General features: G+C 37.9%; 1 protein-coding gene across 2 annotated transcripts in view; it reads left to right on the top strand.

Moving 5' to 3' along the window:
* The first annotated feature begins 12,158 nt into the window (after window positions 1-12,158).
* The window catches only part of RERG (RAS like estrogen regulated growth inhibitor), a 115,703-nt gene continuing 101,058 nt past the window's right edge, over window positions 12,159-26,803 (top strand). For both annotated transcript variants that reach the window (XM_032253728.1, XM_032253726.1), the window contains exons 1-2: window positions 12,159-12,305; window positions 16,323-16,491. In XM_032253728.1, the coding sequence (XP_032109619.1) occupies window positions 16,431-16,491 (61 nt within the window). In that variant the 5' untranslated portion in view covers window positions 12,159-12,305; window positions 16,323-16,430. The remainder of the gene's footprint in view (window positions 12,306-16,322; window positions 16,492-26,803) is intronic.

Here is a 26,803-nt window from a genome sequence, read left to right as displayed (position 1 = left end):
GCCTGGCTGTTGGACACTTTCTTTTCAGAGCTCCATGCAGCATATCAAGCAGGAGTTGTTGGATGGATTCACCTTCTCCATCTCCTTCAAATAAAGGCAAGTGTACCATGCCACCAACCATGACCAGTGCTGCTCTAAAGTGAGAATAGGCACAGAGTGATCGCCACAAGACAGACGCCTGGGAAGACCAGGGTGGGCTCAGGGCACACACATGAATATGGGAAATCCCTGGGATCTGTCCGAGGGCTTTCCCAATTGAGTGACCCACTGCCCCCTCCCAGAGGAGTCTGGCTGACATTATTCCCCAGTGGCAACTTGGCTACATGCAAAATCTCTTTTACCTCCTTGTAGGAAGATCAGAGGAAACACTATGAGTGTCTCTGCATGTTGCCACAGTTTTGTTTTATTCCCCATCCTACACATCTTCTGTAGCACACAGCTCCATGGCCCTGCTAGAGTCCTCCAAGACTCACAATCCAACACTTACTAGGGAAGTTTTTACACAAAAGTAGGGGAGTTACACAAAAAAAGAAGGTGAAGCTACTCCATGCATTTGTCTGTAAAGGGTCATCCCACAGAACTCATCCCTCTAGCCCCATAACGGAAGAGCCCTATCAGAAGATGCCATCACATAGCATCATAATACTCCTTAAGAGAGGCTATTAAACTCACGTCACCTTAAAGAAAAGAACCTATATCAGAGATAGACGCCTTAATAGAGGTAGAGTCTGGTTTCCAACCTATGCTGCTCCTGATCTTATCCATGATGTTATTGGCCCAGTTAACATCTGGCAGGAATTAATTTGTCAGACTGCTTCTGTCACCCAGCCAGAATCTAAAAGAATAAACCTCACACAGGTTTATTTGATGGAGGCGTAAAGTAAAGGAAGGAGGGAAAATGGAGATGTATGATGTGGGTATGCAAACCAGAAAATACAACCTCAAGATAGTATCATAGCCAAGAGCATGGTGAATTTGGGCATCTGGAAGTCAGTAGAAGAGAATGGAATCCATAGAATAGATAATTGTCAAATATATTATTCATTTAGCTCTTACAAGTGTTTGCCTCTACTTGCTTCCTGGTGTCAGATTTTGACTTTGATAGACCTGCCTCTCTTCCCTTCTGCCTTTTTGCCATTGGACACGTTCCCTAGGCTTTAATACCTGCACATTTTCTACTTTCCTTGTCCTGTTGTATCCATATAACCCAGGCCCTCCCAAGGTTCTCTGACTGGGTTGGCAGATCAGTTAATATGAGGCAACTCTTTCTATGGCTCTTAGTAGTGTGTTCTAACAGTAGATACATGTGAGAGCTTCTCTTCAAATATGCATTCTTCTTTTCTTCACCAGCCAGGATCAACACACTTAAAAGTCTTGAATTTGTCCTCTTCTGCTGTGCATTTACCAATCTATGTAATGCACAACACATGCATTTTAAATGTTTTAAAATTTTTAAAATATAGTTTTGATTAGAGGTCTGCTTACTTGATTTGCAGAATCTTAGCAAAATGGTTAGCTGGGATCTATCAAGGCTGCATCTTCTGAGGAGGTTCATTAACTTAAGACATTATGACAAAAACAAAAATATAGAATCTGAGAATGGCTGCATTATGTTGTGGACTCAGGAATAATTATGTACATTTGCACATGTTGCAGAGTATTTTGACATCACTCTCCTTTGCTTTCAATCCTGTTAGAGGATTAGTAAGAGCCCTAGAGGCAGCAGCTAAAACAACCATCTCTCTGCTCATTGGTTTCCAGATCTATTTTCATACACAATCCAGGTTCTACTGATGCTCTTCTGCTAGTCCTAGGTTACTGTTTCATTCTCAGCTGTAACAATCAACTTTTTTTGTATCAGTATTGAAGAATCCTCAGTTCTTGTTTTAGTTAAAATTTCACTTTAATGACAGCTCTTTAAGGTACTAACATAGAAAGGAAATTGCTTTCTTCCAATGTTTCTGGGAAACGCCTAGATATAGCTTTATATTTGTTTGTTTATTTTGCTCACTTCTGAAATTCTGAGCTGTGGATATATTTAAAGAATAAATTGTAAATTTTGGTTTTTATGTTTCAATAAGCTTCAACAACTCTATCCATCAATATTATAGTCCAGCTAAAAGGAAAGGGAAAAACTATATGGGCAAACTATATGTGTAATGCAGAAAAAGCCACTGACAGCAAAGCAACTGAAAAGTGACTGCACTGGAATCCAGCTTTTAAAAAAAAATGAGCCCCTGTGCAGCCAGCCCTGTGGGCAAACTAATATGCAAAGAACCAGCATGATTGACAGTACCATGACTCTCATGCTCAGTCCCAGAGTTTGACATAAATGACAGCATCTTTTAATTGACTTTCATGCCTTTCTGTCATCATCCTTCATGAACAAGCTGGCTAAAATAATATTCACAGTCACCAGAGAAAAGCGCATGAGGCATCATCTTGAGTGTTCATTTAAGAAATGTAACTGTAAAATACAACCATTTCACATTTTTGCACTGATGATCTTGTTGCAGATGGACCAATTTCCTTTGACAAGCTTTTCCAAACATCTCTAGAATACATATATTCCCTTTCCAGTTTATATATTTTTTATTTTTTAAAAGATGGTATAATTTTAATTTTTCCAGCTAATATAATACATACATCTTCATTATAAGATAAGCGAAATAAAATAGACTAAAACATTACAGATAAGCCTAACACTCCCCTTATCTACCCACACCAACACCAGACACTTCTCCAAGGAGCTTTCACCTGTTAGCTTTCTACCCTTCACACGGTTACTATGAAGTCATATGTGTCTCCACATAGAGGTTATGTAGACTTTTTTTTCTACACGAATGGCATTAGATTTTATGTACTTCCCCTTGTTTTTGTGTTGGAGATATTTTATGTCAGTATATATGGATTTACCTCATTCAAATGATGAATTTCTAATGTAAAAATATACTTTTAGATGGTAAAAAAATTACATCAATGGTTTTTGGTACATAGTTCCTTAGTACCATGACAACACAGTTGCAATCAGTGAGGTACATCTGTACATAGTGAAATGAAAAGATCTCTAAAGCACCGTGAATAAGAAAAAGAACAATTTGTACATTGTGATTCAATATGTAAGAATTTTTTTAAATGCCCATAATCCCAGCTAGTCGGGAGGCTAAAGCAGGAAAACTGTTTGAGCCTGGGAGGCGGAGGTTGCAGTGAGCCAAGTTTGTGCCACTGCACTCCAGCCTGGGTGACACAGCAAGAATCTGTCTCAAAAAAAAAAAAAAAAAAATTTATGGGTGTGTATGTGTGTGAGTGAATACACAGACAAAGAGGGGAGAATATATACTAAACTGTTAAAGTGGTTTTATTTGAGTGCTGGCTTTAGATTTTGGGATTTGTTTTCATCTTTATCAGTGTCTTATTTGATGTATATTGGCAGCATTTTGGAAAGACTTAGCCAGGGACAGTTAGCCAGATGAAATATTAAACCAGAAATTACTATGCATTTGTTTCATGCCCAATCTCCATGGATTGTACAGATGTTATTGTATTTATTTTATTCAACAATACTGAAAATGAATCAAGCTCCATCTCCATGCCAGGCACCATGATAAAGAAGTCAGTAAATAAGTAAAACTAATATCTTCCACCTTCTACAGTTTTCCCTGAGTTAGCTGCTTATTGGCATCAGTTGGTGGATGTTATTAAACTCAGGATTTCTGTTAGCTGGTGAAATATTTTTAAGCCTTCAACTCCTGCTCACACACTTTCCTATTTGACTATTTTCTCATTCCAGTTCACAGCCACAATATCAACTGGATTCAATAAATGATTATTTCATTTAAGAACAGTTTCTACTTTCAACCCTATATAAGAGACAGAACAGAAAGAAAATTATCCCAGATCATGTGGTTTCTTAACCTTTTTTAGCCATAGATGATAATTTGGATTTTGTGAGGTTCAAAAAATGTTTGTTTGGAATTGTTTTTATGTATCATGAAGTCAAAGTTAGGAAGTATAAAACCATGGGGACTTTCCTATGTAAGTAAATGGTAAATGTAGCTTTTCGCATTGACCCTGTGATAAGCTACATTTTGCTTTTATTATGTTATTCCAGGTTCCACAAATTGTCAGAACTTTGCAAATGTGTTTCTAATTCCCTGCCAGTTTATTAGGGAAAGATCTTCCGATATCATCTAAGCAGCATTAACCTCCAATGGAATATATGATTCTATTTGAATTTATTTTGTCAAGATTCCAACTTATGTAACTATAACACTTATATAACTCGTGACAACTAAATTGCATTTACTGTTAGCAGATAGTCTGTCTCTCTCTCTATTGCACACTACTAACATGGAGACATATGCAAATAATCTTAGAACTGTTCTACAGCCCATTTAAAAGTCAGTAAAAGGAATAGCAGTAAGAATTCAATAAAAAATCCAATTCTGTTAGGAGAATCTAATCTCTAATAGTCTAGAAAAAATAGTTTAAACAGAAATGGAATTGTGAGAACTAAATTTCGTTCAGAGAGCGTGGCTCAAAGATCTGCTCAGTTAGAAACTTGCTTTTGTAGCCAGATATGGGCACTCATTGTCTTCTCCCTTTCCTAAACAAAGTGGGCTGTCATTCCAGCAATCCTGCCCACCATAGGGTATGGCCAGATGAGCAGGAGGATTCAGAGTAAGAATCTGCAAAAAAGACATAGAATATTGACTCACAGCTTACTTTAAACATGCTCATTTCTAGTATTCTTGTTGTCATGCTCAGAACAACACCAAATGAACTGAGAATGGGAAAGAAGAATGTAGGACATCAACATTGGCCAAGGCAAGGATATACTGCAAAGAGAGACGAACTCCACAGCATTGTAAAAGTAGTGAAGCATGATTCAGAACACAGGCTGTGGGCTAACTTTCATGTATGGAGTGACATGGAATGAAAGTCAATTGCAGAATCGCCCTTTCCCTTTGGCTAGTGTTTTCATGGAATATCGTTTTCCATTATTTTTTCTTTTTAACTTGTAGTCTATCTGTGTCTTTATATTTAAAAAGTAATTTTTGTAAAAAGCATACAGTTATATCAGTTTTAATCCAATCTGACATATTCTGTCTTTTAATTGGAGTGTTCAGTATATGTACATTTCATGTAATTATTAAGATAGTTGGATTTAAGTCTATTATTTTCTTATTTGTTGATAAATTTTTCCACCTATTTTTTCCTTTCTCCTTTCTTGCCTTCTTTTGTATAAATGGAATATTTATATTTTATTTTATCTTCTCTATTAGCTTTTTTGGTTATACTTTGGGATTCCTTTAGTGTTTTCCTAGATATTGCAAGTGCGTTCTTACATTATTAGTCTAAGTTGGTAATTTTGCCAAATCCCTCAATATGTAAAACATTTATAATAGCGTAACTTAGTTTGCATCTCTGACTTTGTTTCCTACTGCTAAATATTTTACTTCCAGGTATTATAAAGCCATAAGACATTTTTATACTTGTGGTTTTCATTGGTCAATATTCATTTATTTTTACTAATTTATCTATCCAATAAGGAATTGCTGATACTACTGAATTTTTTTGTTTTTTGCTTCCACCTGAAATCATTTTTTTCATTGTACTGCAAGCAATCAATAAACTCTCTCGAATTTTGTCTGAGATGACTTATTTCAACAAATATAGAATTCTAGCTCGGCACTTTAAAGATGTCTTTTCATTGTCCTAGGTTTTCCATAGTTTCTATTGAGATACTATATAATAGATTCTTACTGCATTTTTTTCCTTAAAAATAATGTGTCTTTTTCTTCAGGCGTTTTTAGTATTTTCTCTGTATTTTGATTATCAGTAAGTTAACTGAAATGTATGTAGGCGTAACTTTCTTTTTATCTACCTTGCCTGAGGTTCGTGAAGCATCTTGAATTGAGAGATCACTACCTTTCATTAGATTTGCAAAATTTTCAGCTGTTATTTCTTCAGCTATTGCTTTTATCTCATTCTTTCTTCTCTTTCTAGAACTTCAATTATATGTATGTCATGCCTTTTGATTAAGTTCTACAGTTTTCATTCTCTGTTTTGATCTTTCCGTTCTTTATTTTTCTCTGTGGTCCATTTTGGATATTTTCTAATGACAGATCTTTGAATTTATTAATTCTGTCTTCCAGTCTTTCAACCTACTGTAAAATCCCTCAAATGGGTTCTTACTTTCAATTATTTATTTATAGTTCTAAAGTTTTTATTTGATCATTTTCATAGTTTCTATTTCTCTCTGAAATATCCCCAAATGGATAAAAATATGATAAATACTTCATATTTTAATGATGAATACTTCATATTTTTAATGATAAATACTTCATATTTTTATCTGTCTTTGTCCATTGTTTCCTCTATTGGTTTTAGCATAATAGCAATTTTGAAGTCTTTATCTAATTCCTTCAATATATAGATCATCTATCATCTATTTTTATCTCTTGAGTATTGGTAAATTTTACGTGCTTCTTGCCTATCTGGAAATGTTCATTGTTTGTGTTATGAAGTAAATGTTTGTGTGCCCTCAAAATGCATATGTTGAAGCCATAACTCTTAGTGTGATTTTATTTGGAGAGAGAACCTTTCCAAAAAGCATTAACGTTAAATGAGGTTATAAGGATGGTACTCAGATCCAATAGGACCAAGTCCTTATAAGGAGCCACACTGGAAAGCTCTCTTTGTCTCTCCACACACTTGTACAGAGGAGGTCCTGTGAGCACGTAAAGAGGGTTGCCTGCTGACCAAAAGAAGAAGCCTCAGATGGAAACTTTGTCAGCACTCTAATCTTGGACTTTTTAACCTCCATAAAAGTAAGAAATATATTTCTGTTGTTTAAGTTACCCATTCTGGGGTATTTTGTTATGGCAGCCTGAGCAGACTAATTCAGCGTGTTTGTCATTGTAGATGATGGTTATACATACAGGCTCTGCATCCTGTTAACTTTTTCAAGGGTGTTGTATCTTGTTTTGGCAGGTTATTAATTTGTTGGTGGATTAGTTTGCTCCTGTAAAGGTCTCATTTTAGTCTTTGCGGTGGGGGGAGGTCTTTCAGATCTACCCTTAGTCCTAGGTTATAGCCCTTCATCCTAAGGCATTGTCCTTGTTCCTGCTTCACAAAGATTTCTGAACTCTGACTAGCCTGAAAGTTTAATGTCTTCTCAGCACTCTGAGATCTCTGTAATTCAGATGTTGGGATTCAGGAGCTTTCAGACTTTAGGCAGCTGTTCTTTTACCAGATGTCTTAGAGATCCACCATACAATGTGCAGCCCTGGAATTAGCCAAGATCCTAGGGACATTTCCATGCAAATATCTAAGGTTCTCTCTCTTTGGCTGCTCTCTCTGATAGCCTTCTGAACCCAGCTGCCTTAGGAGCCCTGAATTCTAATCTCTTAATGATGTCTGGGCTTCACTTTCATGGATATAGGCCCTTAAAATGCACCCAACAAGAACATTTGCGGCCTGTGGGGCTAAACTCCAGTACATTCCCTCCGTCGGGATGTGCGACCCTGTCTTGGTTGTTTGCCAATGCTTCCAAACAACTATTTTATATATCTTGGTTAACCCTTATAGTTGTTCCCAGTAAACACGAAAGTTCAATCTCAGCTAAAATCAATCTGACTTTTGCCTAATACTTAACTAAATAAACAGTAACAACAATAAAACACCCATCCCAAAGTCAAAAGATAATCATTCATAGCAACAAAATAAGGAAGGGAGTATAATGTCTTGCCTTGGAACTTCAAAATGAAGTAATGACAATAAAAGATCATGATATGGACAGTCCTAGCTTTCCAGAAGCAGTGCTGATGAGTGATGAAATCCTAAGTTTTCTTTCTCACCAATTAAGAACGTCTCCAAATTTGGAGTGAAATGAACTGAGCAACTACACTTGTGCCTTTCTGTTGGGAGGAGAGGGAAGAGTGAGTAGTCATAGTGGAAATGGCTTGGGACAGAGAGTAGAGGGCTCCGTGAATGAATGTAAAATGCAATCTCAGCTTAAAGGAATCTTTCTGAAACAGTATGTGATCCTCACTGCCTGCACTGAATCCTGAGATACAGTCTTTAGTAAAACCTGAGGACAAGAGCAGAGCATGTAACCTCTATCAGAGGCTGCACAGAGACTCAGAAGCCCTCTTCTCTTTCCTTTACCTCTTCTCATCTCGGGATGGTAGACAGAATGCAATGCTCACCTTCAAACCACTACTTTATAGAAAAAACAAACAGGTCTCAGATAAGGTAGGAATGAAGTTAAGCACAATTAACTGAATTTGTATCACAGCAAATGTTAGTACTGATCTTAAAAAGAAACAATACAATAAATATAAAAACATACTATGCAGGAAAAAAGGAGGGAAGGTCATGGTAAGCAAAATTAGGCTAATAACAAATTTAAAAACAAGAAAAGGAAGAAACAGGTACTTTCAATTATACAGTACAACACCTGCAAACCTTCTTGAAATCACTGCTTAATGAAGAAATGAAGACATGAATCAAAATAAAGAATCAATAATAGAAAAACCATGATGAAAGAATAAATTAAAGAAATTTATTCTATTTAAATGTAGAACTAAGTTTAAACCACTTTGGGAATGAGAGTTATAAGTGGAGTGTGAATGTTATAAATCTTGACCATGAACAAATTAAGCCTGTGTAAAATACAGAAGGAGGGAAGAAAAAAAGAGACATAATAAAAAAGCTATAGGTATTGATCGACTTACGACCTATGCAACTTAAAGCCATTCGACTTTACGACCACAATCGCTGGCCACGACTGCTCCGCGTCTGGCAGCGCAAACATTGCCCAGCTGGGCGTACGACAGTGCGGACCAGCTTCCGACAGTACTACCATCTCCGTGTGCATATAGCCTACTCAACTTACGAGCAAATCGTGTTACGACCGGACTGTCAGAACCAATTGTGGTCGTAAGTCGAGCACTAGCCGTATTTTCTTCTTTCTAAATAGTTTACAGTCAGTTGATACTGACTAAAACAAGTACATGTTTAAGCAAAATGAATTCAGATCTGGTTTTATGTAATAATTCAAACTGTAAAGGAATCTTTAGGGTGAATATTACATGAAGTGAGCAAACATCTAAAGTTCAGCCACTCTTTAATGTTCACTTTAATTTTGTTACCTTCTGCTTCATTAAGTGTACTTTTCAATCAAAAACAGCATCTATACTATGATGACACTTAGTGTATCTATGCCATTTCACATACCTGTCCATCAGAATGTCTGTTTTCTACAATACCTGGAATAATGATGGTTCCCTTATGTTAACAATGGTTATTATTTCTGGATAGTGTGATTCTGGGGGTAATTTTCTACATCTTTGTATTTTTTCTCCTGTTTGAATTATAAAAAGCATGATTAACAGCTACACACACACACACACACACACACACACACACACACACACACACACTCTTCCAGTTTCTAACATGCTTTGTGGTTATACCAACTCTTCATCTACACATTTTGTGTTAGAAGTTTTAGTTGAAACCTGAGGCTGGGCTAAGAGACTGGAGTGTGACAAGCACTTCCCTTTTCCCAGGAGAATTCTTGCCCAGTAGACGTATATCATGGAACCGTAAGTACGAAGTGTCCTCTGCCCTTCCTACTGATCCATGAGACAGGCAGCACAAGGGAGAATGCCTCTTTTTGCTGCTTTCAGGACAAAGGAAGCAGCCCACAGAATATAGGATACATACGGAAGATATAACAGAGTGGGTGTCAGGCTCCAAGATAGCCACTTCATCTTTCTCAGAGCAGCACATCCAGGACTGCAGGTGTGTGTGCCAATGCCTCCCTAGTTGAGATAAGAGTGCTGTCTTATAGGGACTAAGCAGGAGAAAGAAAATGGAGAGAATCAGTTTCCATAGGCAAGTTCCAAAAGAACTGCTACAAATGGGACCTGGCTTGGGCCCACTTCGAAAACTCTTTTTTTTTGAGACAGAGTCTCACTCCGTCGTTCAGGCTGGAGTGCTCTGGTGTGATCTTGGCTTACTGCAAATACCACCTCCGGGGTTCAAGCGATTATCCTGCCTCAGCCTGTGGAGTAGCTGGTACTGCAGGTGCATGCCACCACGCCTGCCTAATTTTTGTATTTTTAGTAGACACAGGGTTTTACCATGTTGGCCAGGCTGATCTCAAACTCCTGACCTCAGGCAATCCACCCACATCAGCCTTCCAAAGTGCTGGAATTACAGGCACGCAGCACCATGTGTGTCTAATTTTGTGTGTGTGTGTGTGTATTTTTGGTAGAGATAATGTCTCTACCATGTTGACCAGGCTGGTCAATAACTCTTATTAAATAAGAGTGGCAAAGTGGGAATTCCAACTCAAATCTCTGTAAATGGGATATTTATAGATAGAGGGTCACAGATATTTTTTATTAGATCTTGCCCTGAGTATAAGATTTAATGGAGTAAGAAGGTAGCATGTGAAACCTGAACACCTTGATGCCACACAATTCCATGTAATTGGAATTCTGTAAGATTCTATATAATCAGTCTAGGCAATTCGTATCTTGTCCCCGACTTCAAAGATCTTCTGCATGCTAAGACACTCAAAATCTCTTTTCCAGGTCTTTTTCTTAAATGTCAGCCCCACACATTCAATTTCTTGCAGATGGTCTATCCTAAATTCAGTATGTAAAAAATCTCAAATATATCCTATCACAACTTCTTCTTTATTTTAATTCATTTAACTCAGTAGGTACTCTTTAACTACCTACTATATGCCAGGCTGTATGTATACACACTGTGTGGTTGATGCTGAGAATACAGAGTCACATATGCTACATTCCTGGCTTCTGGGAGTTCACAGTGTGATGGAGGGGACTGAGGAGCAGAAATGAGTACAACACAAACACAATGGTAAGATCACAGGGTCCTGTGAGATAGGGAGGCAGGCATCTAATCAGATGTGTGGGTGTGGAGGGAGGGATAAATTAGTGATCAGGAAACTCATAAACCACCATACAACGTTTGAGCTTTCTCAAAGAAGCAGCAGAAAACTCCTGCTCAGCTAGGCAACGTCTCCTTTTGTCATAGATCTAGCTGTTCCATTCAGCCCTCCACTCGTGGCTGCAGTGGCTTTCCAGGTCAGCCTGGGCTCTGGAAATCGCCTCCATGGTTACCTCCCTTTCACTGATGACATTCTGCAGATCGTTCACTTTGCCCTAGGCCCCTGTCTGTTCTGTGTAACACTGGTTTTCTGGAAGCCGCTTGGTATCTTGGTAAGAAAACCCAGATTTAGAAGGGAAAAACAAGAACATAGTTGTTTCCTGCTCCTTTGCTCAGAAGTTTCCGTTTTGGGGAGATCATTTAACTTTTCTGAAGCTCACCTCCTCATCTGTGAAAGGCTGGTAATGATAATACTAGTGTCTACATCAAGAGAGGGTGTGAAAATCAAGTCAGATGGGGGATATGAAAGCAGGTCTGGCATAGCTCGCATGTTAATTGTCTTTGTTAGGGTCTGAGCATAATGGAGTATGACTCAAATACAAATCCTATAAATGCCGATCTTGTAAGGAGAACGAGAAGCTTTTGGAACTTTCTCAAATATATGAAGAGAATTTCAACCGAATTCCGTGCTTTCTTTTTTTTTTTTTTTTTTTTTCCCCCTAGCATCTCTCAGCTTCCGATCCAGTCTGGATTTCATTCCAGCCCTGTATTTACTAGCCTTGCATTACCTTTTCCTTCAGTTTCCTCTTGGGTATCATGGAGATAATTAAAGACACTTCAAAGAGATATTGTGAGGATCATTTGAAGTAAGGAATAGAAAACACCACGTTGTGATGCTTTCTTAGGCAAGGTTTTAACCGAGGAAAGCCGCCCTTCGCCGAGAAGAGCCTGGAGGCCTGGCACTGAGCAATGAAAAAGGGAAGTCCGCCTTGGGTGCAGCACGTTAAAGACCCAAAGCTCGCAAGCCTGGGAGGCAGTGCGGCGGGAGGAGCCTGCGCCTGACCCCAGTAGGGGGCGCCGAAGCGCCGCACTGCAGCATCCCGGCCGCGGAGCTCGGCGGCCTCAGCCGGGCGCAGCCCGCGTCCTGCAGCAGTCCCTCGGCCGCTAGTCGGAGCGAGCGCGAGTGAGGAGACCCCCACCCGGTCTCCGGCACTTGCTTCTGCGGCGAGTCCCACCCACGATCGCAGCCCAGCAACTCGGAAACGGAACCTGAAGCCTGGGCTGCGCAGCGTGGGAGGGCTTCGCGATCTCGGGGGGACCGATTCGGAACTTGCAGAGGACCGTGGCTCTCCTGGCCTGGAGAGTGTGAACAGGTGAGTGTCACGCACGTGTCCAGGTGGCTCTTTCGGGACGACTTCCTGCAGACCCTTTCCAAGCCCCTGAGCGCGCTCGGCCTCTGAGTCAGTCCTGCTGGTCACCGGGTCCCTCCTCCCAGGGCGGCTTTGGGGTTCGCTGAGAGGGAGATGTGAACACCAGCAGCGGGGCTTGGCAGGACTCTCCTCGCTCAGAGGGAAAATGCCCTTTTGACTCAAGGCTGCGTTTTCTCCCTGGCCTGAAAGCAAGTGACCTGCAGTCCACAGTGGGTTTATCATTGCAAGATACCTGTTGATTTCAGAGCAACATTATATAGCCAAGGGGCTTATACAATTATCCTGGTTTGCTGTGGGTACTGCGTAGTGATAAGAAGAGAGAGAATTCCTAGTAATGAGACCAGGAAAACTTGATTTCAGGACCAGAGAAGGGGAGGCCAAAAAAGAAGATAATCTCATTTCCAGGACTAGACTTGGGTCTTTGCTTCCCTAAATAGCTACACTTGATTTTGATGAGCGCATGAAAACTGAAGTTCCAAGCATGATTACCTTATAAAGATGCTTGCTTCCCCTACCCCCAAGAGGAAGTAGAAAGCATGAACCTTGATAAATACAGTCTTGAGAATGATTTATTAGGAATGAAAACTTTCTTTAAATAAATAAGGTTACAGGGATCATAGGTCTAACTGAGTGTAATCTTTTCAAAGGGAACTACTTTTATTTGTATGTTCATAGCTTACATGTGGAATAAATCAATGAATGCATTACTAATAATACAGGATTTGGAGGCTAGTATGTTTCTTTTTTCCTTTAATTTATGTTTAGGAAAAAAAAAAAAACCCTACACCTTCAAACTAAATATTTAGGCATGACTTTACCTTTAGAAGTGATAGGAGTTGAGATATTTTGGTCCTAATAAAGCACCATCCACATAAAAAGTGAATGACAAATTTCAGCCCTACTCAGAATAGTTCAGCAGAACATTAGGACAAACGTATTTTCTTAGATCCACGTATGGAAGCTCTCAGATTATGAATTATTTTGAACATCAGAAACTTGGCAACAGTTTGCTTATTACAACAATTTACAAATCTGTTTTTGTTTTTCATCTTGTCAAGTGTAACTTTTCACATTTTCATGTGAGACATAAAATGTTGAAGAACTTATGTCAGTTTTGTGTCTTCCGTTAAGTGATTTTCCTAAACATAACATAAGGTTGACAATAACCAGCTGTATCTTTATTAGGTTATAAATGGAAAAAAAAGCCCACAGAATTTCTCTTTCTTATGTGAAATTCCTATGCCTTTGAGGCCATTTGGGAGTTACTAAAATATGTGACATGTCATTTTTTTAAAATCCCATTTGATGGCTACTTTCATGAAACATTAATCAGACAGATAATTACTTGCATTTTATATCCATGGGTATGAACAGTTTTGCACGAAATAGAAAATTATTGTTTATACTAGCTCCAGACACTTGCACGTTCAGTGTTTCAAAGATATACTTGCCAGCACTCCTTCTCATTTATAATTCAAATAGTTAATATATCTGCATATATTATGCTTCTGTGATGAGGCACTGAACCTTTAAAACATAGGGGCCTTTCTTAATGAATGCATCTAAAGTGACAGTTAAGGACATCTTTTTATCGTTAGCCAAAAATATGGGACTGGACAAAATGCAGATGTTTAAGCTTCTGGTTTTTGTTATTAATGATTACTTAGACATTTTTCATTATTGAGGATGAAGTAAACAACAGCTAATGTTAATGTTGACTTTTCCTTCCTTCAGAGGAAGCTCTGGCACTTTGAAAATCAAAAAATACAAAACCTTATTAGGTACAGGAGGATAGCTTAAATACATAAATAAGAAAACAAATACGTGTTAATAATGTCTTCGTAGAAATACTTTTTCAGAGGGATTTTCACTTTTTTTTTCCTCTCTCTTAAGCTCTTTGTAGAAATTTATAGGTGGGAAAAGTCTAGCAGGAACAGTTAACAGATTTAGATACATATTTGTGTTTAAAACATCTTTACAGACTGACAAACTGAATGAATTACGAAGACTGAGGAGATTAAGTCTAACACGGGTAAAAGTGCAGTGTTGTATTTAGGTTTAAGCCATTGATTGCAAAAGTTCAGAATGAGGGGCCTGCAGCCCTTGTAAAAGATGTGAGGCTTAATGTGATTGGCTGTGCTACAGTACAACCATGGTGTGCAGATTAACGATGGTGAAAATCTCCGGGAATTTACACCGGGTCAGTTTGTCAGGTCATATCTCAAAGTGGAATGCAGTGGACACCACGTTTTTAGAGAGATTAAGATGTTGAGGAGGCAATGCACATGACGAAAAAAGGAGTGAAGGTCAAAAAATCATAATCAAGAGTATACATTCCAGGAAGAACAAGTGGACAGGCTGGGCCTCATGTTCCTAGAAAAAAGCCTAGGATGGAGCAAAGGGTCCTACTAGATGCTAGAATCCTTGAACGGTTCTGAGTGAAAGAAAAGGTTGACTTGTTCTGAGTTATTTCATAGAGAAAAACCAGGACAAATGAGTAGCAGCCCCTGGGAGACAGAGTAGAGCTCAATATTAGAAGACAGTTTCTCCTAATTGGAGAAGTGAAGCAGCTTTCAGAAGTACTGAGCCCACCTTTCATACCTGGAAGTGGCAAGTCAGGCGTGGACTATGTCCTCAGGAAACATTCTTGCTAGAAGAATGGCTAGAAGATTATTTCAGATGACCCCCTCCCCAGCCCCACCACCACCAAAGCTCTTTCCAAATTTACATTTCTGTGGTCCTAAGGACCTAGATGCCATTCCTAAAGCACCAAACTAAGGAAGTTGTGTTTATTTTGTACATAATGATTTTTCCCAAGTTTTAAGATAGCACTAGAAACCAATTTACTTGAAGTCATCATAGAAAAGGAATAATAACTTGGAGCATGGGATTTATCTTTTGTGTACCAGGGCATGGTGCCCAGCAAAATATAAAAATATAATTTACGTATTATATTTTGATTCCTAGAAAATGTGTATCTGTATCTGTCACATGACTTTGTCATGTGATTGAGTGTGAATTGAGATAAAATTTAACTTTGAGATGCAAAATGGAATCGTGTTGCAGTGGAGTTGACTAACGCGAATATCTATTACTCAACCCAAAGAGACATGAAGATCTCAAAAGTGACTCTCTCCATTGCCCCATTGCATGTGTTTGTACACTGAATGTGTAAAGATAGAAGGTAAATGTGTGTATTCAATTACTACCAAGAATCAATACCTTCATAAAACAAATTCTTGAGGAAGTACTTTAGAAATGGAAGACTATGCAGCCATAAAAAACAATGAGTTCATGTCCTTTGTAGGGACATGGATGAATCTGAAAACCACCATTCTCAGCAAAATGACACAAGAACAGAAAATCAAACACTGTATGTTCTCACTCATAGGTGGGTGTTGAACAATGAGAACACATGGACACAGGGAGGGGAGCATCACACACTGGGGTCTGTTGGCGGGGGGAAATACAGGAGGGACAGCAGGGGGTAGGGAGGTTGGGGAGGGATAACATGGGGAGAAATGCCAGATATAGGTGATGGGGGGTTGGAGGCAGCAAACCACATTGCCATGTATGTACCTATGCAACAATCCTGCATGTTCTGCACATGTACCCCAGAACCTAAAGTGCAATAATATATATATTATTGTATATAAAGAAATATATATATATTATTGTATATAAAGTGCAATAATATATATATACATGTATATATAAAGAAATGCTATTGTGTGTGATAATGCATGCTTTAGTACCAATCAGATCCAAGTTCAAGCCCTGAATCTACCATTTATTAGTTAAATCATTTACAGTAAGTTACCATAGCCTTCTCTCAGGATGGTGGTAAAGATCAAACTAGAAAATGTTGATAAAGTGAATGGTGGCTGGCATATAGTATATGCTCAATAAATATTAATTCATTTTCCAATTAGTTATGAACCCAAATTTCTTTCGTTTAAGGATTGTGGACTCTTCCAAGATTTCCAATGATATGGTGAATCCAAAGACTGGAACCAAAAAGATTTGCTCAGTGCTTTAACAATAGCAAATTGTCTACCAACATCCGTCATGGCTAAAAGTGCGGAGGTCAAATTGGCAATATTTGGGAGAGCAGGTGTGGGCAAGTCAGGTAAGATTTTTATTGTGGTTGTTAGTGTGTGTGTGTGTGTGTGTGTGTGTGTGTGTGTGTTTATTACTGTCTCTTGAGATTGGGCAGGTGAGTAGTTGACATTTCTCCTATTCTCATTTGTTACTCTTTTAGATAAAGTCTGTTTATCTAGAACTTTTATTTTGCATAATAGACTGTTGTGTATCCTTTTGATTATTTACATTGAAATAGCTTTGTTGATAACACACAAGGCAATGGATATATCAGAGGTCTTTGCATTCTGATTTTTAACAACCTCCAAAGAAATCAGATGATGGAAATTTAAAAATATATTTGTACTTTTCTATGTATGAGATCTTGAGGGACTGATCTCACATCTCATTCATTTTGATATTCCCAGCAAACAGTCCAGTGTCAAGCATGGGTTAGGTGCTTTAAACATGCTTAAGTGAATATAGTTTTATCAGAAATAGACTTGCATTATTGTCTGACACTTGAAAATTCTGAGAGAATTCCTGAAACTGTAGGAGTGCATGCCCTCAAGCAAGACAGCTATTGCCAATGCCTCTGCAGTGGATTTAAGTTAGCAAGTTCTGGCTAACACCAGTAATTCAGAGACGTTTATTCCCCATCTGAGAAATCGCTAGCAGACCTTTAAGATTAAGGGTGAAATGGTGGAAGTGAAAACTGTACCTAATATCTAATTTGAAAATTATATCTTAGATTTTATAACTCAAGAATTCCAAAGTCAATGTTCTAAAATACTAGGGCAGCATGGCTTTTCAGGACAACCTCTTGCCTTAGTCTCTTACTGGAGGATGGAATCATAATTAACTGTACACAGAGCTTCTTGTTCCCAGGAAAGGACTCAAACAGATTATCTGGTAGATATATGCTTGTAGAGGGAAACCTGTTTGTTTGGAAATAAACTGTATAATCCAATACATTAGGTAATCACAAAATCTTAGACGAATACACATAATCACTTTTCAATTCTGTGAGCAACCTTTCTTTTCTAACCTGCTGTCTGCTTTAATTTCAGCAGTAATCTTCCCTCTTCTAAGTCTTTGTGTCTTCTTTTTCTTTTAATTTTCTCAAGAGGACTTTTTCCTGCTACCACCGTTTTCTTCTGTTTGCTGATTGCTTTTGCCTCTGGCAGAAACCACACAAGGAAAATAGATAGTTGGCAAGGCTAAGAACCTGCCAGCCTTCATGAGATTGAAGATAGCTAAACTCCTACCTGTTAATCTCCTTAGTGTTTCCTCATAGCGTGAGAACCTGATTTCTGTAGCTGGTGGAAGGATCCGGAGAATGAGGAAATGATTCCTGTGAGTGGAGGATGGAGGGAAGGGAGTGTGCAGGAGGTGTGCACTGCCAGCAAAAGCTTGTCTAACTCCTTGTGAGTGCTGGGTCTAGCTAGGCTTGAGGCTGACCCTTTATTCCTTCATTCCAGACTTACCATGGGCAGTAAGGGAAGGGGATTTTTCAAAACCTTGTATCATTTGTTAAAATAAACTACATGCAATTTAAAATGTCAAACATAAAAACGAAAACTCAGCTGAGAGAACCACATAGCTGTATGCGTGTCCATCCATTTCCTATCTTCTTGATCTTGGAGCAAGCTGTGCGTCTCCCCCTATCAATGCTCATGCATCAGGGATGCCTGTTTCATTGTCTTTCCCCACATGGTTTCAATTATTCATCTCATTCTCACCTGGCTGTATTTCCTTACACATTTCTTTGTCCACCGCTTCATCTTTTTCTTTTTTTCAAGCTTATTGAATAAGGATTCTTCCTTTACTGTCTTATCTTTTTTTACACTCCCATTCATTGCTTAAAACATGGCCATCTTCCATTATAACCACGCTACTGAAACTGCTTTTGCTAAGGTCACTACCTGACAATAACCAACACATCTAATGATCGTTTTTCTCTTCTGATCTTAGGCTTCTTTCTATCATCACACAGTTGCTTATTCTTTCCTAAAGTGCCTTCCTTCCCAGGCTCCCATGACATCACACTCTTTGGCTTTCCTGCTCTCTCTCCATTGCTCCTTACCAGCTGTTTTCATGGATATGTCCTTGGTCTGCCCACTGCTCAAAGTTGAAGCTTCCAGGGTTGTATATGTCATCCTCTTGTGTCCTTACTCCATACACTGACACTAGACGTGCTACTCACACCCAGAGCTGCAGATAACACCTGCACATGGAGATCAAATTCTACTGAACTTAATTTTATGTAAAATGTACAGGTTGAAATTGCTCACTAAGTTTCTTTCCAACTGTAAAATTCCAATCTTTGGATTGTTTTCTGTATTCACCTTAAATACATTCCACCATTTGTGTTTATTTTCATTTAGGTGAAAATGACAATGATAGACTACATAGCTTTAAGAATTGCCTTTTTGTCTCTCATCTATAAACAGACCACGTTTTCCTAGGTCAGCATTAAATTATTTTTCTGGGAACTGTAACTGCACCTCACATTTTAAAAGTAGCACTGGTTTGACTGATGCATGGGTGACAGTTGTGAAACCTTTTCCCATAGTTCAGTGAAAACAACCACAGACTACTTCATATCTACCAATTTTATTTTAAGACACAGGGTTTCCCTCTGTCACTCAGGCTGGAGTGCAGTGGCATGATCATAGCTCACTGCAGCCTCCAACTCCTGGGCTCAAGGGATCCTCCCACCTCAGCCTCCCCAGTAACTAGGACTACAGGTGTGTGCCACCACGCCTGGCTCATATGTACCAATTTTGGAAATAGACTCCAACAATATTGAATTTATGTTGATTCTAATTATTCGTGAATATGGCTATTTGATGTCTCTGCCTCATTATTATACCATACATTTATCTTTCTACTGCAGAGACTATATTAGTTTTATAGGTAATTTTTGTTTAAGTCTGCAAGAAATTATTCCTACTGAATTGTTTCAGAGGCTTCAAGTCTTACTTCTTCCCTCTCTTTTCCCCCACACTTAATACCAGTAGGAATTGGGGATAAATAAGACCATATTGCCCATTTGCTAACAAGGAGTCACAAAGCTTGGAGCCAAGAGTGTGAGCTTTTGTTAGCCCTGTGAACTTGGCTATTTTGGCAAGTTACTTAACCTGTCAATTTCTTCAACTGTGAAAAAAATTTAATAGTACCTCAGTTGTTACCAGGATTGAATGTGTTATTACATGCAAGTGTTTCAGAACAGTTCCTGGCACATTGCAAATGCTCAAAATTAGATTATATTATTATAATTTGCTAAGGTATGCTTTTTTTAATTTGTAAGTTCCACAGTGAAAACATACAATTAAGGATATACTTGCATTCAAGTGAGTATTTTGGTTTTCACTAAGTCAGACAGCTTATAAGGTAAAAACTCTATATCCTTGCTCAGCATATCCTGAAAACACACCACACACACACACACACACACACACACACACACACACACACAGAAACACACACACACTCACTCACTTTCTCTGTTTTTCTCTTTCTCGAACCCAAAGCCTGGTTAATGTCAATTACAGCTTGACCACTGATGATTGTAACAATACTTCTTATGGCTTATATTCAATCTTGTAAAAGTCCGGAAATATATGAGTGTCATCAATAAAATAACACCTTTTATTTTATTTAATAAGAAAGTGCTTCTGGTATGTGGTAGATGACTTCCTAACCCAGGTGACAGATAGGCCCTCTTTCTTTAAAACAGAATTTAACATTTACCAGAACTTTCTTATTGATAGTTTGACCACAGACACGTCAATAGAGGCAAAATTTAATAATGTGCTAATTACTAAGGAGCACTGATAAAACATGTGAGGGATGCGTGTATGTGCATGCACGTGTATGTAATATGTAAGTATTTACATGGTCTGCTGTATTGGGGGAATTCTTGTTCCTTCTAATTTTATCTTGCAGTTCTCTCTTCGAGTGAGCTTGCTGGCATGGGGACAGTACACTGAACTCTGTGGGGATGCTGCAAATTGTAGGGTCATGATTTCCCAGCCCTTTCTATCTTTTCTTGCCCCAGCCAGGTAAACATTTGCTTTCATTGGCTAAGGGTGAAGTATTAATAATGTGGCATGCAGGGCACAGATTTCCTTACTTGTGTGCATCCGCCTATATTTTGACAAGCTCCAAGTAATTAAAGTGATAAGACTTGCCAATAAGCCTAGAATGCACACATTTTAATTTAAACGCTTCTTGTAGTATTCAAATTTGTAGTAAGTGTGGGAGGGGGCTGATAGAAAAACAACTGAAATTGTAAATTTAGTTTCACAGTTGACATTCTCATTTTAGAAGTGAAATATTGTGTGCCACAGCTGAGTATATTGCTTGAAAGGGCTAGTCTTAAAGTTAATTGAGTAATGCTATCCTGTAATTCAAAAGCCAATTGGTGCACTCATCCATGAAGGCTTAAGTTCATAGACTCAGATTGCTGGGCTGTAAACTGGGAGCCAAAAACAAACAAGCTCATGATATATTTTTCTGTGGCAGAAAGAGAAGTGATTTTCGGTTCTATTTTTTGTTCTTTTTCTTGCCTGCTTTTTTCCTGTCAATTATAAAAAAGTTTTAAAGCGTTTAAAGCTTTTTTCATCTTATATTTAAGTAGGACAGGGAGTATTCTCATTTTAAATGTGACTTTTAAAATAACCACCAAAACCTGCTTTAAAATTATATGTACTTCAGGCTGAGATGTATTTATGAGATCTCATATATATAAAATAAAGCACAGAAACGTCAGTAGCATCTTGGGTAGGTCAGTTTTATTATGCTATAGAACTAACCTTTTGTGTTTTAGAACTTTTCCTCTCCTTAAGTAGCTATATACCAATTTTCCCTCTTCTTCAGACTTAGTGACACAGTATGATACTTTTTATACATTGTTTTCAAAGTACTTCTGATAGAAGAAAGAAAGATCTAGGGGGTTTAGGGTATGTAAGCATCTCATAATCGTGTAAGTATTTTGCATGTTTCATAGTTATATAAAATGTGTGCAAAAGTTACTATTATTCCCTAATATATCTATGTTTGTTTAAACATGAAAACAATTTTCTCTGAAACTCAGTGACTAAAATGGACTTTTCAGGAAGATATAGCAAGTTTATTTGTGGCTCTGATATCATGTAGATCTCGGGTCTACTTGAGGACGACATGTGTAAGAAATAGCCTCAGCTGTGCATACCACGTGAATGTGAAACTGACAGCAACACTGTATCTCAGTTTTTACCTCCTTAAGGGCCCAACTGGCCATTAAACTTTTGGTGCATTATTTTTTAAGATTTTATATATTTTCCACCATCAATCAAGGTTTTTTGTTTTATTTTTAGTTGACAAAAAATAACCGTAAATATTTATGCGATATAATGTGATGTTTTGATACATATATGCATTATGGAATGATCACACCAGGCAGATTAGCATATCCATCCCCTCAAGTGTCATTTCTTTGTGGTGAGAATATTTGAAATCCTCTCTGTTCACAATTTTGAAATGTACAATGAATTATTATGAACTATAGTCACCATGCTGTGCAATAGATCACCAGAACTTATTCCTCCTGTGAAACTGAAACTTGGTACCCTTTGACCAATGCCTCTGTTTTGTTCATGGACACCCCTCCCAGTGACGTTAACCACCATTCCACTCCCTGTATCTTTGAGGTCAACTTTTTTAGATTCCACTTATCAGTGAGATCATATGGTATTTTTCTCTCTGGACCAGACTTATTTCACTTAGCACAATTTCCTCTATGTTCATCCATGTTGTTGGAAATTATAGAATTTTCTGCCTTTTTAAGGCTGAATAGCATTCCACATTGTGGGCTGTGTGTGTGTGTATGTGTGTGTGTGTGTGTAAATTATATATATGTGTGTGTGTGTGTGTAAAATGACATTTTAAAATTAATCCATTGATGGGCATTAGGTTGTTTTCATATTTTAGCTATTGTGAAAAATTCTGCAGTAAACATGAGCATGTAATCATAAGATTATATAATCTTTATGGCAAATTTGCTAAAAACATTAATCAAGGTGAGAAAAGGGGCAGATTATGTGTCCCTCTGCCCACAGGGATGCAGAGCCTGCCTGGCTCCTTAACACGTGTGTATGTAAAGAAGCTTTTCCTAGTTGGTTTATGAAATTGAAGGGTTACCAGAAATGAGGCCTATTGGTTCCTTGAGTAGTTGGTGGTTAGAAGAATTGGTTTTTAATGGATTGGACCAAAGGGAAGGAGGTGATTTTGAGACAAATTTGGGTGAGGTTAATAAAAAGTAGCCTTTCTGTTGTCCTAAAATCAGTGTTCTGGTTACCTGTGGCTTTCCAATGTTTATATCTTCCTTTACCTGCAAAACAGAAAAACAAAAAGAGGCAGACAGTCTAGATGAGTCCATTGTAATTTGTTTTTTTCCACCCCAAGACCAATGAAACAATGTTTTCAAATTGTAGGTGTATGCCTATGTATATGTATAAAAGGCAGACCTCTGTGCAATTTATAATTCACTGCTGACCTTTCTTGCATGCCCAGGAAGAAAAAAGGGAGATGGTGCTTCAAGAGGGCATAGAAAAATAAAAGTAAAAAAAAAAAAAAACCTAGAAAAAAGTGAAAATTAATTGTTATTGGTAGGTGGTTAAGGACTTTGCCTGTTGACAATGACCAATTCTTAGTTAAGGCTCTTCTTTTAAGAAAAATATAATTAGGGGGGAAACAATACTGGACAACAAAACAAAACAAAATGAAGAATTATTTTTCAAAGCCAAAAGAACAGATCTCTGTTCTTACTTTTTTATTGGAATATATTGTTAAAATTCAATTGTCCTTTATTTTAAACTAATGGCTAATTTATTCATTGAAATGTTCCTGTAGTTAAATACCAGCTGTCTATCAATTCCATTTTGATCTTGACTTTTTTTCTTGGCAACTTGAAAAGACTAACTTTAAGTGGAGGGAAGAAAATTTTAAATCATCCTTGTAATTCCCCTTCTTATTTCTGGTATTTCTCCAACTTATGGGTTTGGGGAAATCAGCCAGATTTTCAAGGTGGTTCTAGCCTTGAAGCCAAAATTCCAGTGCAAATGCATGTCTGTTGCTACAGCTGCCTTTGAAAATTGATGTGGTTTCAGAAAAACAGCCATAAATTTCTTCCATCCCATGGAAAATGAGTCGCTGTATTGTAAAGACAAGGCAGTCTGAAATAGATAATTTCAGCATGAATAAACAAATATGTAAAGCTTATCCATATATATGAGAGAGACATGTGAGAGAGAGATCCTTAGCAAGATCACCAGCTTGTTGGTGCTAGAGCCAAGTCTAGAATTCAAGTCTATGACTCAATGCAAAGCTCCTGCAACTTTGCTATCAAAGGTTTTCATTTTGTATCATTCAGTTATTTTCCACTTCTTCTCAGATATTTTATGTTAGGAAATGAGATGACCGTTAAAATTTTATAATACAGACTTTGTAAAACCTGATAGACTTTGTTTTTCTAAGAAATCCACAGTAACCAATAAATAACCAATGCATAGCAAAGGTCTCCAGGAGAACCAGGTGTGTGATCAACCAAAATAGGCAAAATTCTCAGCAACTTTTTATATAAAACAGTGTTCTCCTATAATGCAGTATTCTATTTCTTACAGCCTTGGATCAAATGTAAAAAAAAAATCCTGATGAATCATCTTTTGCTAAAGAATATGTTTCTCACTGTTATCTAAATAACCTACATTACACTATGTCCTGTCATTGTGATCTAATAATAAAAAAGCACACACTGTAAAGATTGGGGTTAAAACCTCACTTTAATTTCACACTTTTGTCCTTCTATTCATCTGTCCAATGATACATTCCTTTGTTCTTTTTTAGTTTTTACAGGATGCAGGTAGGATAAAATGAAATTATGGCATTGAAGGTACTTTGAAAAATTACAAGTCTGATACACATGTGGACTTCATACTAAGGTTCTCTTATAATTGGTCTGCATCCATTTCTTCCCCTTACGTTCTTTAACATTTATGTTTGGAGAAGCAGCATGGCGAATTCTCTGGCTGTCCACTACTGGAGGCCAGATGAATACACTGAGTCTAGCAGTAGACTGTTTGTGTACCTCCATGGACTGCCTAGAAGGGAGGAATGTGATAGCATATCCAGAGATTGTAGTTTCAATGCCTTAGGAATTTTGGGTTTTAAATATATCAAGTGAAGAGATATTGAGTTGAATTTTTTAAGTATCAGAATGTAAAGTAGGCAGTCAAGGGGAGAGGAGGGTTTAAGACCATAACTTAGACTTACACCTTATTGGGGAAGAAACAGTTGTTTTTATATAATGTTTTAATAATCAAGTCTTATCCTTGCTAAAAATTAAAGCTTTGAAACATTTAAAAATTTATATAGATTTCTCAATTAATACCTATGTACATGTATGTATATATATGTGTGTGCATTTATATATTTCCCTATAACCTTAAAAATATATATTTATTCATTCATTCAGTTGTTCATTCAACAAGTATCTGTTGAGCACCAGTTCTGTGTTCCAGAAGAGCTGGTCTGGTATCCCTGCATATCGTACAGGATCCATGTACCTTCCAAAAAGGCAAAGTAGTAGCTGCTTCTGTTCAACATTATTTCTCTAGTGCCTCACACAGTATTTGACACATACTAGGTCTTTATAAATGAATGAAAAAATTGAATTACATTGTGTTGTCTCGTTTGGTACACATGCTCTAAAATTGTATCAAGGGTTATGTATTTTAAATGGTCTCCTTATTATGACCAAAGTGGTTTCCTTGCCTGAACTTGATTATCTCCAGTGACAGGAATGCAACATGTCCAGAAGTAGATCATTCTTGCACAACCACTTTTGCACAACTGTGTCAGTCAGGGTTCCTCAGGGGAACACAAACAATAGAATATACACACACTAACATTCATTCATTCATTCATTCATTCAAAGGAATTGTCCCTTTTGATTGTGGCAGCTGGCAAGACTGAAAACTGTAGGGTTGGCAGGGTGGAAACTCAGGTAGGCGTTAATGCTGCAATCTTAAGGCAGAATTTCTACTGCTCTAGGAAACCTCAGGTTTTGTACTTAAGGCCTTCCAAGAACTAGATGAGGCCGCCCATATTATCATGGGTAGTCTCCTCGACTACTATCAGTCTACTGATATTTACTACTTCAACAAAACGCTTACATTAGTGTTTGAATAAATCATAGCCCAGCCAAATTCACTCATAAAATTATTCCAACAGTTCTTCCTGTTTGTTGTTTTTCCTTCTTTGGAACCAAAGGTTTTTCTTTAGCTTCTAGGCATTGACTTTATCCTTATCCCCTAGTGTCCCATACAACATGATAAATCTCTCTCCTTATGACAGCCCTTCACAAATTGAAGATAGCCAGCATGCCTTGACTCATACCTGAGTCTCTTATTCCATAGCCTAGCTACAAAGAGCCTCTTGGTTTACCCCGTGAGGTCATAGTATCACCCTCACTCTTTTGCTGTACTGTGCACTCTAGGAAATGTGGACCTGATATCGAAGAAAGACATTTCAGATGTGTTGTGCCCAGAACAGATTAGAGCACAACTGTGGTTTTGCTTCTAGATCCTTTGCTTCTGCCCAGGCATCATAAGGTCATTGCTGTTTTCAGTGAGAGAAAACAAGATGTTGGCTCATGGGGAGTTTATTGCAAACGGAGACTGTTGTTTTGTTTTTTTAATGTATGCCATTGCGGAGCCAAACCTTCCCAGATCTGTACCTGAGCAATGTGTGTATGTTTAGCCCAAGTATAGATGTTTATTTTCATTCTCTTAAGTATATTTTGTTAGATTTAATCAATTCTCCTGGCCCATCAGGAGCCTTTTGGGTCTAGCATATCTATTATCCCTCCCCACTCTCTATCATCTGGAAATGTTTGTTTTGGAACATTGTAGATGCTTCTGACACTCTCCTTGAATCATAGAATTTTCTACTTTGGTATTATTTAGCTCATTAAAACGATGAGAAATTCCAGCGAAATTATGTCACTTTTTGGATAACTTACAACTGGTTAAGAAAAACATAGGTCTTTGGTTCTTGGTGTAGGCACGTTAACACTGTATCACATTACTTCTGTGGTCAGTAAATAACTTCTGTTTAGGAGATTTGCCATAACAAAGGTGAGCTGGGGAGAAGCCTCTTTGTTATAATCTCCTGCTTAATATTGTATTTTATAAGTCACTTGTTTCTCTTTCCCACGCTTTTCTTAGGAATCAAGACACATTGGTACAGAAAGTGCATAACAGTGATCAACCATTATGGGCCCAAATATCTAGACTATGCAGAAACTTATTTCCCAG

This window comes from Sapajus apella, unplaced genomic scaffold (assembly GCF_009761245.1).
Source record: "Sapajus apella isolate SASKATOON/1434 unplaced genomic scaffold, GSC_monkey_1.0 scaffold84, whole genome shotgun sequence".
NCBI lineage: Eukaryota > Metazoa > Chordata > Mammalia > Primates > Cebidae > Sapajus > Sapajus apella.
This window is presented reverse-complemented; position numbering and strand designations above follow the sequence as displayed.